At 38.1% G+C, this 18716-nt stretch overlaps 1 protein-coding gene across 10 annotated transcripts in view; it reads right to left on the bottom strand.

Annotated features, from left to right (window-relative positions):
* Nucleotides 1-1640: 1640 nt before the first annotated feature.
* The window catches only part of LOC100748872 (rho GTPase-activating protein 100F), a 56352-nt gene continuing 39276 nt past the window's right edge, over nt 1641-18716 (bottom strand). The window contains exons 1-21 of one of the 10 annotated variants that reach the window (XM_033318665.1): nt 18149-18707; nt 15734-15847; nt 14886-15068; nt 14263-14421; nt 13656-13885; nt 12925-13183; nt 12289-12300; nt 11448-11700; nt 11104-11367; nt 10857-11015; nt 10614-10777; nt 10177-10525; nt 9894-10112; nt 9174-9562; nt 8979-9111; nt 8774-8893; nt 8521-8681; nt 8258-8450; nt 7659-7916; nt 6101-6164; nt 4636-4772 (exon numbers count right to left, since the gene is read on the bottom strand). In XM_033318665.1, coding sequence (XP_033174556.1) covers nt 4769-4772; nt 6101-6164; nt 7659-7916; nt 8258-8450; nt 8521-8681; nt 8774-8893; nt 8979-9111; nt 9174-9562; nt 9894-10112; nt 10177-10525; nt 10614-10777; nt 10857-11015; nt 11104-11367; nt 11448-11700; nt 12289-12300; nt 12925-13183; nt 13656-13885; nt 14263-14421; nt 14886-15068; nt 15734-15847; nt 18149-18433 — 3972 coding nt within the window. In that variant the 5' untranslated portion in view covers nt 18434-18707 and the 3' untranslated portion in view covers nt 4636-4768. Of the gene's footprint in view, nt 4773-6100; nt 6165-6446; nt 6532-7658; nt 7917-8257; nt 8451-8520; nt 8682-8773; nt 8894-8978; nt 9112-9173; nt 9563-9893; nt 10113-10176; nt 10526-10613; nt 10778-10856; nt 11016-11103; nt 11368-11447; nt 11701-12288; nt 12301-12924; nt 13184-13655; nt 13886-14262; nt 14422-14885; nt 15069-15733; nt 15848-18148; nt 18708-18716 lie in introns of those variants that run through there. The other 9 variants (XM_024364796.2, XM_024364791.2, XM_033318664.1 and 6 more) reach the window with 9 other exon arrangements.

Raw genomic sequence — 18716 nt, 5'->3', positions numbered from 1 at the left:
AGCTTCAACTATCGCCAAATTGTAATATGGGCATCGTAACTGTAATATCATCTTGATCTGGTACTTTCCTTTAGATGACTTTTGTTTATGTAACTTCAGCGAGCTCAAAAAATCACTTTTCCTTCCTTTTTCCCTTCTTTTTCTCTTAAATTTCGGGTCATTGAATAGCAACAGAATTAAAACGAAGAGAATTAAAGGAAATATTGCATCATTATTTTGATGTATTATCTAATAGTATGAACTTCCAAGAACTGGAATGTTTTGTTGAAGAACGCTGATACGATAAGTATATCGTATGCCATTTATACAGATTGCATTCACTCACGAGGACACGAGCTGAGAAAGCAATTTCGTAGCAGTCAACCCCTTCAAGTACTAAATATTTTTGAACAGGGTGCTTTCATCAACATTGTCTTTGATACAGGATTGTTCTTAACTATAGAAAATGATATTTTTTGCCTTTCTTGACTAGATTAATAGTTTAAAATAAAATTTTGTTCACATAACCTCTCCAAAGGGCTAGTGAACATTCATCCTAATGTTACCATTATTCATACACGATGTATTATTTATACATTATTTATATAGGGTTGAATAATAGCTTTATTCAATCGAAGGAAACTCCTGTACTTAGTCTTCAGCAGTATGAAAAAGTGGTGTTTATTAAGAACTACTGCTTGTAATGGAAATAGCTTCCTTGCAATTCTCTTGTAACTTCGAACAACTTATGTTTAAATTTACAAAAAGCTATTCCCATTATGTGACTGGACATTAAGTACTGTATTAAACGTTTGATCACCACTTTTCTATACCACCCGAAATGGTAAGAATATTTAAATTGAATAAAGTTACTATCTCGTGCTGAATGAGTCGCTGGAAATTGTCATGTGAAATAACTTTTTACTAATTTAAAAGAAAAAATGTTTCCAACCTTTCAATCATTGAAATTGAAACATTTTATTATTTAATTGAAATTCGTGTTTAAGTTAATAAAAATTAAATTATTCTCTTCCTAAATCGATCAACAGGAAAGTTAATTTAAATGACAACGTCTGACGACTCATTCTGCATATACATATATACATATAAACGCTTATTTAAACATATTGTTACGAACACACGGTAGATTTTTGGGAATTTAGTCCTGTTTGAGAAGATATCGTCAAATAACCGTATGGCGCTAAGCATTGCCAGTAGCGATACTAGCGCCACGGGTACCATAACTAGTTTAGTAAGGAAGTGCAGCAGGATTCTAATGAACAAAGCTATAAATATAGAAATATAGATGCATAGTTTGCACGAGAATAAATGAAAATAAAGACTAGAAGTTTGAAGTTCTATTTAATAATAAAAATTATAGCTATGGTGTTCATTGGGATAGATTGTGTGCTGAGTTTGTAGTGCAGAATACAGGAATTGGGAGTGTTTTGGGATGCGATGGAAGACATATAATAGTTATGATGCCATTTAACTAATTGGAATTTGTCGCAATAACCATACTAAAGTGAACATTGGGTTCATTAATTTGAGGACTCAGAATACCTCATTGACATATAAACGCTTCACTAATGCACTTCTTACTCGTTCCAGGTGAGGATAAAATAAGTGAAATCTCAAGGTAGATTGAGAACTTGTTTTCCATATTAAAAGCTAGATCAAAAGAATAATAAGCTTTAAATGGGACTACTCATTAATTACCATGAGGTCTACTTAAATCTACTGTCTGTACGCAACAATATTATACTAACTAACCATAATGACAGTAACAATAGTCAAATAACGACTCGTGTCCCCGTTGACGAGATCGTAGAACAAACGAACCCCGGGGAATACCCTGACCGAAGGGTGGTCTCTCTCCCGGCTCGTCCTCTTCAAATGCTTGCTTCTTCACGTACACAATTATAATACTGGCTATGTTTTTTTAATCGTTTAGAAGTTTACAATTAACCGTTTAATTATTATCGTTTCTCGGTGAGTTTCTATTCATCTACCACTGGCTCTCCGCTTTTATTCTGATCCAATCTCTCCTTTATCTTTCTTCTCCGTTCGTCGGTTTGCTATTGTCAACATGTACAAGAAGTCATGGAGTCGGTTCCTCGACTCCTGTCGCGCTGAACATTATATATATTATGTATAACTTTATCGTCTGCGTGCACCTATACTTTGCATCTTATCTCTCATCCTTCGTTTTTTTTCAATTATTTTCTTTTCTCCTTTTACATATAATGCATGTATATGTGCGACGCAGCTGTCGTGTACATCAGCAGTTCCTTTGTGTTTTGTATACGAGGGCTAGCTAACCTCTAAGTAATAGTTTTTTTATCAAAAGCACATGTATATCGTGACTAGCCTATGTGTGTATATATAATATGTATATATATAGTATATTGTATATAAATCGACCGTTGTGTCTGTGTGATTCATCATCTTCATATTTCCTTATATGTCTCTACGTGTGTGTATGTCTCTTATTCAACTTTTCCTTTTGTGTGTGTATGTTTTCTCTTTGGTTATTTATTCTTGTTTCATCTCCTGTCCTCCTTGTATATCGCTCTCTCTTTTCTTCTTCCATCGCCAGTCAGCGTGATCAGTTCTTGTCGCCTTTCTTCTTCTGCAGCTAGCTTCGCCGGTGAAGAAACTCTTCCGGAACTTTTTCGCGTGAGATCTCAGTCTCGACCGGCCGGGAAACACCATGAACTTTGTTGAAAAATCGACTGGAGAAATGGTAGAGTCTCTCCTTCAGTTGAGGATGTGCGCGGTGAATCGCGAGATTTCCTTTTTGCATTCCATTCGTATCCCTTTCTTTGCTGTTCCAATGCATTGGACATTATCTTCTCAGTCGGTAAAATAGATTTGTGCATAATTTAGGACGCAGGGAATGTTTAGAGACGTTCACTGTCGTACAACTATTCACTCGTTGCCTCCTTTCCTCTGTTAGTTTCTTGTCTACTGGCTCCATTTTTGCTTGATCAACCGTTGGGTTTTTGAAAGAAGCTTTGACTGATCTCAAGATAGAATAGAAAAAAAGTTCAGCTGGTTGATAATCTTTCTGGCATTTGTGCTCGAAGAAAAGTTCAAAAACCTTGCAATATTGACTCTTCAGCTGCGGAAGAGAGAATTATTTCCTCTTGTATATGGCGACTTATTTCATTGGTTGAACGAGACCAAAATTATCTAGGAGTCAAATTTTGTGCAAGAAGTTTCAAACTAGGAACCCATTACAGTCTTTGGTCATTGTGAAATCATAATATATATCGCAGCTAAAGAGTAAAATCTTCTTCTAAATATTAGTACAACTTTCGATTAGTTCATTTTCTTTGGTTTAGGTTTTGTTTAGTCGTATTATAAAACTTGCAGAAGGCTTTCAGTCAGTCGTCAGATCGTCAATTTCAGCGTTGAATCTCGTTTTTTCGCGAAGATATTTTCTTTAACGAATATTCGCAGTGGTCCCATTATGCGCGCCATTTCGTCTCGGAAACAATGATCGCTTATATTGTGCGTCTGGCGACAAATATTCAGCCTCGTTCATTGTATAAATTATATGTTCTTCAAATATAATATATATGTGCGATTTGACGCGCTGACTGCCGCAGAAAACATCTATAAATATTTCAAAACACAACGTTACGCAACGAAGAGAACCATTTTCCTAACACAGCCAACAATAATAACATTCAAGGAAAAATTATTTCACTAGGTAATACAGCATCGATTAAGATTCAAGTCTTTGGTTTTCGCTTCTTTGCTGCTCTACAAGTAGCTGGTACCTATTAAAAATTGAAAAATCGTTTCACGATACAAGTGTTGTTCAAGTTAGATACAAGTTAGATACAAGTTAGATTCCTAAATCAAAGCAGTCAACGCGTTAAATATCTTTGAGAAATTAGAAGTAGAAAGTATATCTTCTTTTTTTCAGCTTTCGTCAACACATCATGAGAATCTTTGATTAAAATGAAACAGAAACTCTTAACATGTTTGTTTATCATTTCATACAATTCTGAATGATAAGCTGTATCTTAAGAATATAACCTCTCTCTCTTTTTTTTAAACAATTTCAAACAAACACACTTGTGAGCAACAAAACCCTTTCAATCCTGTTCCAACAGACTTCAAAATCCATTATATTTCTATTACAAGTTTCATTGTCAGTCTCTTAATACGCATGCATCAGTATTGGGCAAGATTCAAACCTAGCCAAACTTTCTTCAAATAATAAATAAATTTAGAGAAACTGTAAGCAGACTTTGAGCCTGTTTACAGTCTATTTCAACAATTAACAACTAACAACTAGATAATCCAGGTAATTCCTAGTTGAACAAATTTTAACCTTTCGATGTATTCATTATTTCATGCCCAACACTGTTCCTTAGTAATCTCATCTTCTTAAAAAAAAAGAGAAGAAACGCAAGATTCTCCAAACTATCGGTAAAACGAAGACGTCGAAGTTATCCAGGGCGCACATCCCCGATTAAATCCTCATATTTTACGAGACTCTAATGCGTATTGGGTACGTGCTAATGTCGATCGTCATCGCTGGCCTCTGCATCACCCTCGACGCCCTTCTCACCCTCTTCAGGATGTGGTGTATTTCCCTCCTCGGTGTCGACGCTGCTGGTCGGCGTAATCTGTTCTGTTCCAGGACCAGTCGAGTTCGCTGTGGCCCCTTCGTTGTTCTTTTCGAGTCCCAGGCCGCCCAGGAGGCTTTTGTTAATCGGTTCCGGCGAGGCTTCCGACTCCTCGCTGCTAGGTGAACCGGGAGACGAGACTATCACCTATATGAACAGAGACGCCGTATCACCAGCGTCGTTTTCCATTAATTACGCAATCCTTGGACTCTTTTTGCGTGCTTGTGTTTGATAAATATTAACCCTTCGCACTCTATATATGGTGATTTTCTGAGGTTTCAGGTCTGATTTTCTAGGCTTGAATTTTGAATTGAATAAACATATGTTTGTTCAAATTGTTGCACAAAGGGTTAAAGAACTTGTGGTGTGGCTGTGTGCAAAATGAATTCTGTATTTCTATTGTGAAGGTTCTGCTCAAGGATTGTTGAAGCATAAATCACTCTCATAATAGAGGTGACTTTTAGTGACTTGCTTTTGATGAGTGAGATATGGTCCTGGGATGTATGGAAATAAATGTGTTCACCTATGTAGAATGAGACATCTATGATTTGAGTTGTGTGTGTAATATGCATAGAAAAATTGAAAGTACCGAAACCTAGATGCCTCATCTTGGTTACTATATTCTATGTATCTGATGTATACTTCACAATTGAAAGGATGTCCATTGGATAAGAATGTTTGGGAATTGAAAGGATATATTGTTCTTGATTCCAGTTTGAAACATTTTAAATTAGAAAGGAGGTATTGAATTTAATCAAGTTTATGATTTACAATGTAATGTCAAACCAGATTCAAGAAGCAACACTCAAGGTGCAATTAATGCATGCTTGGAGCACTAATGATCCCTCAAACTATCAGTTGCTAAATAGTTTTCAGAGATGGAGTGGTTGCTTAATTAAAATGATTCCCAAGAGGGATCATTTTTCCTATACTCTTTCTCCACTTTGTCTCTTAATTAAGCATAAATATATATCATGAGAGATGATACTATGTTGAAAGAGTACTAGACACTTTATGAATGAACATTTTTACATTGATCAAAAACAGACGCACTGTCAAAGTATTCTTCACATTAAGATCTTGATCAAGAATAGTCACTTCATAAACTGTATAAACATTTTGAATGTAATAGTTTTTAAGGGAGAACAATTCTATCTTTTATAAATATTCATATTAAATAGTTTTTGATCTACCATGAGTTTTCAGACATTGGATATTCCTGATCTTTGCAATCAACTAAAGGTATTTATATATTTTCATGTACATCAGAGTCTTTGATATACACACTGTAGTCATAGCTGTTGTTCGAAACGACTCTGTGAAACTGATGAAAGCTAATGGATGACTGATTACTTGGTTCTTTAATATATATATATATATATTTTTTTTTTTGATAATCTGGCCATGCATGTGATAGAACGATAACTAAAGGCTGATGTAAAAAACGCGAATGAAAACGATAATAACGATAATACCTGTGCAAGAAGCGGCGTCTCTGTGCTGTCAGCGGTTTGGTAGAGCCGGCAATTTGCGTTTGCTCTGAAGAATACGTGCCCAAACGAAAAAAGATAAAGAAGACAACGTAAATCGTCACTATAATGGAAAGACGTCGAGAGACTGGCGCAAAGAGAAACGGAAAAATCATAACCGACCCGCTCGACCAGTAGAACACCCAAGTAAATGTACAGAAGTGACATCGAGACATGCACGGAGGCGTTTTTGGTAATTGTGGTATCATATTTACACGGACGCATCGCGACGTGATTGTTTTGCAAACTGTTTGCCACCCATTATAACCTCTTTTCTTTATATTTTTTCGTCTATACACCTTCGTTTTGATCATGCTAAGATAACATAGCCTTCAGGGCGAACAATTTGCAATGGCCGACGATCCTCGAGAGTTAACCTGAAACCGACACGATGTAAATGAATGAAAGAACGTATATGAATGAAAATATGTGAATAAATGAATGGAACGAACTTGTCTCATTGAGTAGCGAATACATGATTCGTGATCATAAAAGCGCGACAGGGCTTGTTTCTGCGAAGCGAAAATAAAGGGAGAGAACAGAGTCTTTACTTTGCCTACCATGCTGTTCACAACACGCTTCAGATAATACACATATGTGGGACACGGATAAAAAAGCAGAGAGCGAGACGAGACTCTTGTTCAATTCTTTTCTTTTCTTTTTCCTTGAAGCGTTTCGTTCAACTTTCCTGGTCTTTCTTCCACTTCACGTGGTCATGATATTTTTAATTAATATGTATATAAGGAAATGGCGAAGAATCTTGGACCAGGAAAGCTCTGATTTATTATTTCTTTAACCTTCTTCCGCCCATCCTCTGTACTTTTACTCTGTTAATTACAAATTAAACGAAAATAAACACATTACAGTACTTACAGTAGTCTTCATATAAAGTAATCACATTTGAAGAATATAAGGTGAAGTAGATGATAAGACATATTTCTTATCTTTTACACGAAGGTAATTACAAAATTTAAGATACTGTCAATCAATCCCATTTAAACAAAATTCTCGTTTTATTTGATCTTGGAATTAAATATAAGTTTCTCTCACCCCCTGAATATTTTAAAAATTCCAATTGTCATAACATTACTTAGGCTCTTGGCGTTTCACAACACTTCGTGGATTCATCGCTTACTTTTATAAGATCTATAACTTTAATTTAGAAGATTGTTCCCTTTTTCAACTGTCATATTAAAGAATCACTTCCATAAGTGATCCATAGCTGATCATTTATCTGGAGAATAGGTTAATTGTAAAATTCTCCAGATAACGTAATTTATTACAGTTTGTTATAATAATGCATTAATTTATGCGACACAAAAATTTCAAACTGTTGCTTAAGAAGTGGACCAAGAGGGTCTGTACTTTTAAGGTGCTTTCTGAGATATTTAGACATCAATAGCAGTGGAGCAAGTGCACAGACAGAGGAAGCGACGGTAAGAGAGGCAAAAGATTGCAATGAACATTGTTGAGATAAACCGAGAGCTCTAAATAGAACACTGACCTGGCGAGGCTTGACCGGTGGTGGAGGACGAGTGGAGGGCGCGAGGGCTGCGGTTGCTGCCGTAGTTGGGGGCTGTTGATGAAGTGAGTGTTGAGGCTGCCAGGGCAGCCCTGTGCGTCCCAATGTTCCCTGCAGTTGCTGTTGCACCTGTTGCTGAGCCTGCTGCTGGTGCTGCAGTTGCTGTTGACTGCTGTTGTGCTCGACTGTTGGCGTAACTCGAGGAAGCGCCGAAGCGACTGAAGAAATCTTCCGAACTGTCTGTGAAATGAGCGACTGATTATTCGGCTCCTATTTTTTCGGTTCAATTAATTTAAACTACGACTCTAATTTTCGTACGTGAATTCAACGATAAAGCTTTGAAAATGCCTAATAAGTTGCAGATATTATATAGACTGCAAATGGCTATAATGAACATTTCTATTTTTATATTTGTAGTAGCTTTATAGTCTTTCAGTTATAGTTTGGAGATTTTATATTTTAAATTTCTCATAAATATATAAACATCTGCAGTCTAATTCTAATATTACAAGCTACTTTGAGTTATATATTAATAGTGAATTGGGATTACGAAAGTCAATTGTTAGGAATGACGACATTACCTGACTTAACAGGCCAAATTTCAAGAAGATACTTGAGAACTGCTATTGGTTGTTGGAAATCCAAAGGCGGCCCGTTCTCTTCAGAATGTAGCATTAAAACTGGTCCGAAACAGACTGCCAAACTTGCTGGTGACATCTTATTACACTGTGATACTACCATTGCCAGATGGTCCAGCAAGTAGATTAACGTACACTGTTGAAGGGACAATTAATTATTATTTTCTCTAGGTATATGAATGGGAAGTTTGAGATTAGATACTTACCCTGTTCACCTTTGGTAAACAGTCAAGTATACTGAACATGAGTTTTGCGTTGCCTTGTGGATCATCCGGTAGACAGACGGCCAATGCATCGACCATCATCTGATAGAGGCACCTCGTGAAGAGTGGTTCTGGAAGTTCTCGCAAGTAATCCTTCAGTACACCTAAACAATAATTATAGATTATCATTACAATCAAAGTGTATCTCCTACATTATTATTATTAATATTAGAAATAATTATTAAGGGAAGTTTACCAGTAATCACGTTGATATCTGGTACATTGTCAGGCGACAGGTTCACTGAACGAGCATTCCTTTCAAAAGCCTCCCTAAGTATCCTTTTTTTCGTAGCTGATCCACAGAGCCTGTATAGACCTGAGCCCCCAAGTTTTCATTGACAAACTGTCCAAACTCAACAGTATAGAAATTGAACTTTGTAAATGGTAAAAACATATCTCACCAATGATGTCAAGACCTCTTCTTTCAACTTCTTCGACACAACGCCATACAATTATGGGCACATTTGGAACACCCATCGCTAGGGCGGTAGAAACACCTCCAGGAACTCCACCAGTCTTGCTCTCTCGACTCACCTAATCAAAATCATCATCATTTTTCAAATTTATATATCGTAATTTCAAAATTTTGAACTTACCACTGTGTCAAGGTCAACTCCGAAAAGTGGCGCCACTCTGGTAGCCAGAGATATGACTGGGAGCCCTCTCCTTCGGAATGTTTGCTGAGCATCCGTATATCTCAGTCTTAGATAAATTGTGCCACGTGGTTCGACTTTGACAGCTAGCTGGTGAACTGGTGATTCTTTCAAAAGGGTCGCCAGGTGCACAGATCCTTTGTAACAAAGCTTGTGCCTGTACTGTGGATCCCAGGAATAGACCAGCAAGTCTAACTGCCGGTTGCCAACGAGATCCAGCTCGAAGGTTTCGTCCCAGTCGAACATTAAATCGCCAGTTCGCATCACTGTCCTCGCCTTGTGCACCCTATCGCACTCCAACACGCAGTAAAGGTCTCTCAAGCCGCAACTAGCTGTTATGTTATCCAAACAATAAAGATATTCCGCCATTTATCAAATTTATATATGGTAACTTTAACCCTCAAGCTTTGATCCTTAAAGGTTTCTGTAAAAGGAATAGCTCGAGACTTAAAGACAGTACATAGTACTATCGAACACTTTCTAACATTCGAGAGTGTCAGGTAGTAGGAATCACTACAGATTTAAATTAAAAATAATTGAATTTTAAATAAAGAAAATAGAATAAAACAGAAATAATTTAATTTTGCTAGATATTATGTTAATGCGAATAGTGATTGTGCAGTGGAGAAATAGTCTAGGGGATGTGCAGACTCCCGAACGTACCTAAATTAGGCTGACCTGATGGTGTGGAAGGAGTAGTGGCCGCTGAGGAGGATGTTGTTGAACGGAGGCCACGACCTGCCAGAAGATGGACCCAAAGTAGTCCACTAACACCACCCGCCAGGTCACCGCTGCTGGTTTCCCCGAGCGAGCTCAAAAGAGAGCTAGTCGAGCTCGGAGTTCCCACAGTCGGAGGTTTTTCTATCTTATACTTAAGGAACTCTGTACAAAAGACATTATGACCTTAATTAAACTTTTTACTGTCAAAATTGATTTTAATACTCACCTGCAGGATTAATATCTAGCAGTCTTTGATCCTGAGTTCTGGTAGGTGTGGGGGTAGGTATGCTTCGGGTGGACTCCAGGTCTAGCAGGTTCCTGATTCTTCTGACCGACGTTGCCCTCTGGGTGGTGGAGCTGCTCAGTGACGGTTTCTGACTCGTCAAGGACGTACGAGCACTGGATGCAACCGAGGCCGGTCTTGGGTTCGCTGTTCCACGATGACACGTCGAGCTGATCGCTGTCGATGCTCTTAAGTTGGCAAGATTCACTTGCTGAGCAGAGGCTGATCTTGTTGACAAACGATCCAGCGTGCTGGACAATGGTCTGTACGTCCCATAGCTTCCATATTCACCCTAAATTTTAAACAAATTAGTCAAAATTTAGAAACTGATCTAAAAAGTTTATCAAAAAAGAATGTAATTTTTAATGTATGTTATTTACTTGATTTACAGCTGCGTGGATGTTCTCTGCGCTGTAAGTGTAACGTGGTGGTCTAGTCGTAGTGGCTCTAATCTGCTCGTACAATGCACTGGTACTCGGCGTTCGACTCAGCCATGCTCGGTACTCATCTGATGTGAACACACTGGGTGATGACGGTATTCTTCCTGACATTCCAATCAATAGAATTCTCAATTTTATGTTCAAAATACTAGAATCGACTCGCTACTTGAATTTTAAACTAACCTCTATCGCGTCTAATGGAAGGTAGTTCGGGCGCTGATAGTGCTCCGTCACTATCTTCCTGATCTATTAGTCCAGATGCTACTGTGCTAAGTCCAGACCTGAGACCTGGTTGCTGGGGCAACGTTCTGCCACTACGAGGCAACGAATTCGATCTCAAGCCTAGAGAAAGCATAACTTCAATTTTAAAGTCTGTTCACGATCACACATGAGGAACTAACTTTGTTAAGATGCAGAAGAAATAACTAACCTGAGGAACTCTGACCAATCTGTGATCTCGATAGGGTGGCAAGATGCGAGACAGCGCTACTCTGAGGCGGATTGTTCATATTGTGCCTGTAGTAATAATACGCCGATTTGGGCGAACTCGAACAGGTTGCTTCAGTGTCTGAAGCATAATCCAACGATGGTCGGTGCCTCCTGGTTAGGGTACCAAATTGACCTTGTCTCTGAGTAGTCGACGTACTGTCTCCCTGAGTGCCATATCTGGTGTTGTATCTCAACGCAGATGTTCCTGTTAAAGAAACGTCACAAAATATGAGTCTAAAGTTAGGAAAACAGTTGCGTAAATGATTTTAGTGGAAAGTGACGGACCTGACTTCAAGCTGGATCTAAGAAGAGTATGTCGAGCTGGAGTGGTGATACTTGTGTAATCAACGCGAGGTAAATGTTGATCTGAACCGCTTCTAGGCATAATTCTTCCACTTCCAGAGTGTTGGCCATAACCATAATGCGATGGCTGAGTCTGACTAGACAATCTGCTGCCAACCGACTGCATCCCTGCGCCCGTGGACATTCGACGACCACCATTTGAGGGCATAACTGGCCCCGTGTAGAAGGAGTGTACCTAAATTCAATCGAATTAATTAATTTATGTTCCTTCTTTTACAATTTTCTTTTATTTTCCTTTCATATCACAATCGATTATTCGTATCACACTCGATCTGTATTTTTTAATAGAAGATATTTACGTTATCTACACGGATAGATTAGGAAGTCAATTGTGATTAAAGGAAAATATAATTAGATATTGCCATCATGATTGATAGATCTCTCTATATAGATTATAATACACTTTACATAGAAATCCACATATCACTATGATGGACTATGACGACCACGGATCGCCACGAGAAGAGACAATACTCAGAAAGAAAGAAAAAGAAAGAACGAACATACAGAGCAAAGCTTACAAGGCAACAAAAAGTGGAATTACGTTATAAGTAGCGACGGTTGTTTTGTTCACCTGGACATTGAAAAGTATTTATTGTTTTTGTTTAATTTTCTATTATTAAATCTTTTACATTACTTCTTCTTCCTAATATTATGGATATACAGAGTATAAATACTTGTCCATTGTCCAGGTGATGCACGGTGCAGGGAATTGCTGCATACACAAGTCTAGATATCAAGAAAGAGTTAGTGGTTTCTTTACCTTTGTGAAATCCTGGTTAATATCAACGTAGCATTCATTCATAGAACCGATTAGTCATGTGAAACACGTGGTCGAAACACGAGCGAGCTGCGAACCGTCTACTCTCTAAGTCAATTTCAGACAATCTTTCAAGCAATTTAATAAAAGAAACTCGTGGTATTTTGTTTTATTTAGAAGGCTTTGAAATCGAGACGGTGCACAGCATTACTGATCACTATCAGGAGTGTCTCGAGTCATTGCCACGAATTCACCACTTTCTTATTCGAATCGCTATCGCAATTGAAGACAGAGAAGGGCAAACAAGTGTCAACTTGGTGCAGACAGGTATATGAAAGGGTGCTCGATCCACATCGTCTAGAACATCTATGTGATCTATATTCAAACGCAGGTGGAGATTTAATAACAAAACGCCAAATTGTACATCAAGATCTTGCATTCTTCTCTAATATCGTAACTTTTACGGTGGTTAAACTCCCTTTCCTATATCTTCCTTGCAAAGTTTATCAATATCAATTTCTTTTATTTTCTCAATCTTAATTCTTGCTTGAACTTTATGTAATCGAATGTTTTTCATTTAATAAAACCTCGACCTGCGTCAAAGTCCCGAAGAGCAAGTAAAACATTACACAGGCTTACTTTTTCAGCTAAACTCTCCAAAGTTTTTGGATATCCACGCTCATAAGGCTGGAAGTGTTGCGTCGTAGAGGGTTTTGGCTGATGTGTGATAACAGGAGGTGGTGGTGGTTGATACGACCAGTGTCCCTCCGGTCTGGAGTTGTAGTATAGGTCACCGTTGCTGGAACCTAGGTCTTGACTGGAGCCTAGACCCGAAAGACCTAATCTAGACCGGGAAGGTAGCATCTCACGACCGTCGCCACGCCTACGACTGCCATCCCTGGAATCAAAATATAAAAACTGTATCAACTTATGATTACAATCAACAAATGGAGTTTTAATTAGATTCTAATGGAACTTACAATAGATCAGTCCAAGCAATGTGGGTAATAATTAAAGTTCCCAGGATGTAAATAGCAAAAGTTTGATAAATATCTAAATAAGTCTTTCATCGTAAACTTTTTTTATATTTAATTATTTGAGAAATAACAGGCTTGTAATTATCTCAGAAATCAAACAAATATTATTGTTCTTTAAAAACTGTAAGAAAATGACGAGATTAATATTGGGACTGAGAAAAGATCTCCTTCTCTGGGTAGCCATATTTAATTCCTATCTAGAATTGTTTATTTTTTACAATTAGTATAGCATACGTGTACATGTATATGTAATTTCACAGAAGATGTACTTGTAAGTACCAGTAGAATTCTAAGTATATTTGATACTATAAAATATTTTTGAGATATAATTACCTGACGTGGTTACTCGTTGCATGGTCGCTCTCATCTTCATTTAGCTCCCTCTTGATCACCACAACCGGAGGCGCTTTGTGCTCGGTCTGACGACTATGTGAGACTGGCTGGTGCTGGCCATGCCTAGTCGCCAGGACGAGCCTCCTGGGTATCGACATAATGATCACGACATCGTCCAGGCTCATGTGCGTCACATCGACCAGATTCACTGCTAGGATTTCATCCCCAACCTAAATAAAACATATTTTTATATAAATTATTTACATAAAATATTACTAAATTTAGAAATAATTATGATTAAAAAAATAAGAATCTTTCCTTTATACATAGAAGATAAAATAAGAGGAATATTCTGAAAGAAAAGGACTCATAGATTTATGTTAAATATAAGCTATCAAATAGTAGATTAATTTTTCTTTCTACGAATTTATTCTATTCATTGCCTTGTAAATCTTCTTTTCAGATAGCTGCTCATATATATTTTGGAGAAGAAATCAGTGAGTCTCATGATTTTCATTCCCACAAGAATAAGTGCAGTAAGTGGTAAGCTCAAATTGGCTATATTAGAACTGCAATTAAGGATTCAAGGAAAAAGATGCTTCCTAACCTTCAGGCAGCCGCTGTTGTAGACTGCGGTCTCCAGGGCTATCCTCGAGATAAAGACACCGTCGTTTCTGTCGACGCCATTGCCTTCCCGTATGTACAACCCCAGCGTCTGGCCTGGCCTTTTGATTATCTCGACAAAGTGGATGGGATGCTTTGGATCCTAGAACATCATAGAAATAATAAAATATTTCTTATAAATAGTACTTCAAAAGCATTATGGGAAAAAACGGGAAAATTTGTTGGTTAAATTTATTGCTTCATTATATAGTGGCAACTAAGTTATGAACTAATAAATTACTGTCTTAATATTGGATTTTTTTGTGTTCAGAAGGAGATACGTGGGACGAAGGTCGATATTGTGCTTTTCTTAGATGACGAAATGGCGATAAGAAGATATATATGGAATAAAAATTCTCTTCCGGCATCTTAGAAGATCATTTTTTAAGTCTAAACTTTTTTTTACAAAGATCTTTTATATTATTATAGCCTTTAAGGAATATTTTTCAAGTTTGAAGCTTCTTTCATTGTCATGTTATTAGTTAGGAAATTGAGATTTCGTCTTCATAGATGAAGAAATAGGTTTAATTTTTCTTATTCAATTGGGAATTTGGTATGGTGTCGCACCTGCATAGCAATGAACTTCTTCGCCGCCTCGGACGCCTGTCTGCCCATCTGTCGTGGCTCGATGACTCGGACGACCATCTCACCCCTTCGTTCGACAGCTTCGAGGGCCGCTGCTGTCGAGGCGTCATGATCGTTCTCGACGGTCTCGATCTGTTTGAAGATCTCTGTGCTGATTCCACTCACCTGCAACGACAGGTCCTTCCACTTCAACCAGCATGTCATGAACAGGCACTCCAATAAAAAATATTCCATGAAACTGTTCCAATAAGCATTTCTAAAAAAATATTCTCCAATTCATATTATACTTCTAAAATTTTTGATATTAATATTATAAATTTTAATATTCCAAGAAAAATATTTCTCAATTCCAATAATTATTCTTTTAAAATATTCGTCAACTAATATGTTTTTCATAAAATTGTAATTTCAACATATCTATAGCCTAAGTATTTCTTAAATTCTCTCTGTTCCTTTTTATAATGGCTATAGATTGTTACATATATTGTTGTTAGAGTTATTGCTGAACAGCTTCATGAAAAAGGTAAATTGGCCTGATAGTTTCCTCTAATCTGATTCCCTGTTCCTGTTGCTTTCCTCTGTCTACTCTCATTTTTGAAGTAATTGGGTTTATCAAGTGCTTCCTTGGAGACCTAATCATCCCCTTGGATCAGGATATGTTTGGTCTGGAAAACAGCAGGATATCTAGCTTTTCCTATGGGACATTGTAAGGAACCAGGATTTTAATCTCTTTCACTGACAAGAAGGTAGGATAATCAGGAGAAAAAAGATAAGATTTTAGTACATGTATATAGATTGCTGGAGAGCAAAGATGTCATGGAAGTCAGTACCTTTCTGAAATCTCCCTGAATCACCATGGGGGGTGGTTCCTTGGGGCGCAACTGGTTGGCAGGTGCTTGCCTCCCAGGACTTGCGCTGATGTCTGTCACTTCCCCCCGGCCCTCCTGCATCAAAATTAATGTACAATTAGTTTCACTTTTGTAATCTATTTTGTATTATTAATGTCTTGGGCAAGCTAATAGGTATTCATAAAATTGTATAAATTGGCAAAATAAAATTTGGTATTATAATCAGTATTACTTCTTTGCAATACTTTTCACGATGTAACCGCGCTATTGATTTGGAACATAATGTAAGAGTAGCGCTATTGTAAGGACTTTTCATCATACAGGATTCCTGACTTCATTATGGAGACGCTGCAAAGCTATTCAAAGTATCATAAATGAAAAACATAGGAAAGTATAAAGAAATTTGTTGCGATAAACAGAAAGGAAATTTCTAATTCATGTCATAAACCTAGGATCATGCGTCTCCCTAATTGATCCTCAATAAAATCACGAATAATCTTGGAAAGAAATCAAAGGAAGTTTCGAAGTACTAAGAGAAAAATTACAGGGGGACGAAAATAACAAATTGAATTTTTAAAGATAAACATAATAATGGAAAATGAAAATGTTTGGTGCACGAAAGGTATCAGGGGGATTTCCCTATCAGCTTAAAAGCTACAGCAAATCGGGCTAAATGGGAGGGGAATTTTCTTCGCGGCGGTTGCATGCGAGATTCAATCAGTGTGCTGATTAGAGGCTCGTAAAAATTGCAAGCGTTCTCTTTCCCAGCCGGCTTTTACCTGTGAAATTACGGACAATCAGAGATGCACGCGCTTCAGAGGATCCGCCGAAAATAGAAACCGCTTTGTCGGTCACCGATGCAAAGGCGCCTACTCACTACTACTCACTGCTGCCAACCCAGGGCCGGGAGAGATAATAATCAACCCCGTGCAAACATCGGTCTACCATCCTCAATTTTCTCTTTTCTCCTCGTTCAAACGAAATTAGACGGCTTATTATTAATTCAGTTTCCAGAACCACGGATTTAATTGGTTGCTAAATTTTGCATGACTAATTTGGAAATTCTATAGCAATTTGTGATGAGATTGTAAATTGATTCAGATTGGCCCCCCTCGCTCTATATTTTACAACATTATTGGTAAAAGTAGAGATTCTACAGTAAACTTCATATTTTCCTACTATAGCTAGTAATTAAGTCTTTGGTTATGGTATTTTAGGAATTAAACAGAGTTTTGATATATGAATATGTAGATTGTCTCTAGAGTTTCTATCCCATCTAGTCATTTCTAGGGATAAAAACCTACTTGTATATCCAGTTGATAATTAGAAAACCCCATAGATTTGGTCAATTCACAAATGCACTTTCTATTTGGAAACTGGACCAATTTGGAAATCAAATTGAGCTAAGTATAAAAATCATTTAACCTGTGCTTAAATATTCCGCCAGTTGATCGTTTCTTCATTGGAAGATACTTCACAGTGTATAGTGAATTGCCTCAATTGTACACATCTTGAAACCAATAAGCTACCTTGAGCTGATCAGGCTATGCAGAGGTTCCGTTCAATGCTAAGAAACTGTATGCACAAGTACCTTGACAGAACTCATTAAGAGTAATAAACAATGCTGGGGAATCAACCGCTTGTTACAAAAGCTGCTTTAATTACAATTAGCCAGAAATGGCAACGTTTCTCTCTTGTTCTTTTATAGGACTTAAATCTCCATAAAGATTCTGCTACTTTGCCATTAATGAGTAATCTAGCTGTGGATGTGATTATATGATCAATATGTCATGGTCTTCCTAACTTCTAACAAATTCATAGACAAATTTATACAGTGATTGTTAGTTAATTACTGAGGTTTTTAGGAACAATACCCAAAAATTTCTGAATACGATAGCATTCAATATTCAAAATTCAATATTAAGAGCATCAATTCAAGAACTTTGAACGACATTGTTAAAGAAGGAAAATTATTTTCTCAATATTACTTCTAGGCCAAAAGTATATTGTATTATATACAGTATCCCACACAGCATTCCATATAGGAATTCAGATGAGAATCTCAGAGAGTAATAAAGATATTAATCATAAGCTTTAAAATTTTCTCTTCCGATGAATGCTGTCATCCACCGATCAGAACCCAGTTAATCTCTTCTTGTACCTCACAATTTCACCGTTGGTCGCTCTACATACCCATACTCCTATAAATCCCTAACACCATCACTACTACACCCGTATTCTCGCTTCATGCGTATCACATTTACTATCCTCTTTACAAGCATCCTATATCTAGTCTATATCCAGCACGCGAGTAGCCGGCACACGTTCCACATCGTAAGAGCTTCTCTCTCTCTCTCTCCCTTCGTTCAAAGCAGATCACGCGATCCGGAAACGCACCCCGTGGAGGCATGTGAAGAGCACTAGCCACGCGGCGGAGCCGCACATCCGATCACAGAGGGACAATAAAGACATCCACACTTGCGCGGCCGATTTGCAGCCCCTTTTGTTAGACGTGTCCTCAGGAAGGCCGGCGGCAGCGGCTAGGAGCTCTTCAGCCTTGGTCGTGCAGCCCTCAGCACCCCTCTCCCTGGTCTCAACCGGTGTCCAGGCCCTCTGCTGTTCCTCTTTCCTCCTTCTCGAGGTGTCGAGGTCCGTCGTTCTTGGGATAGTACGTTTATCCATGCGTGCTACACGAACACAGTGGGGTCTACTACAGTGGGGTCGTTACAGACCTCCGACACAACTGGGCTACCGGTCCACCCTAGCACACTATCCGGCCAGTCCACACAGGGAGACCCAAATTAGGCTTCTCTCGTTCGATGGTGGAAACCGCACACGACACCAGGGGGTTCGGACACGCGACGCAGGTACGCGGATTACCTTACGGGAGAAGAAACAGCCCGTATCACCCCTCGAGAACATCCTCGCCTACCCCATGCTGGCTAATATGGCGGGAAGGAGCGCT

Source organism: Bombus impatiens, unplaced genomic scaffold (genome assembly GCF_000188095.3).
Source record: "Bombus impatiens unplaced genomic scaffold, BIMP_2.2 scf_0107, whole genome shotgun sequence".
NCBI classification, from domain to species: domain Eukaryota; kingdom Metazoa; phylum Arthropoda; class Insecta; order Hymenoptera; family Apidae; genus Bombus; species Bombus impatiens.
Note: the sequence above shows the minus strand (reverse complement) of the source record. Positions and strands in the feature narration are given on the sequence as shown.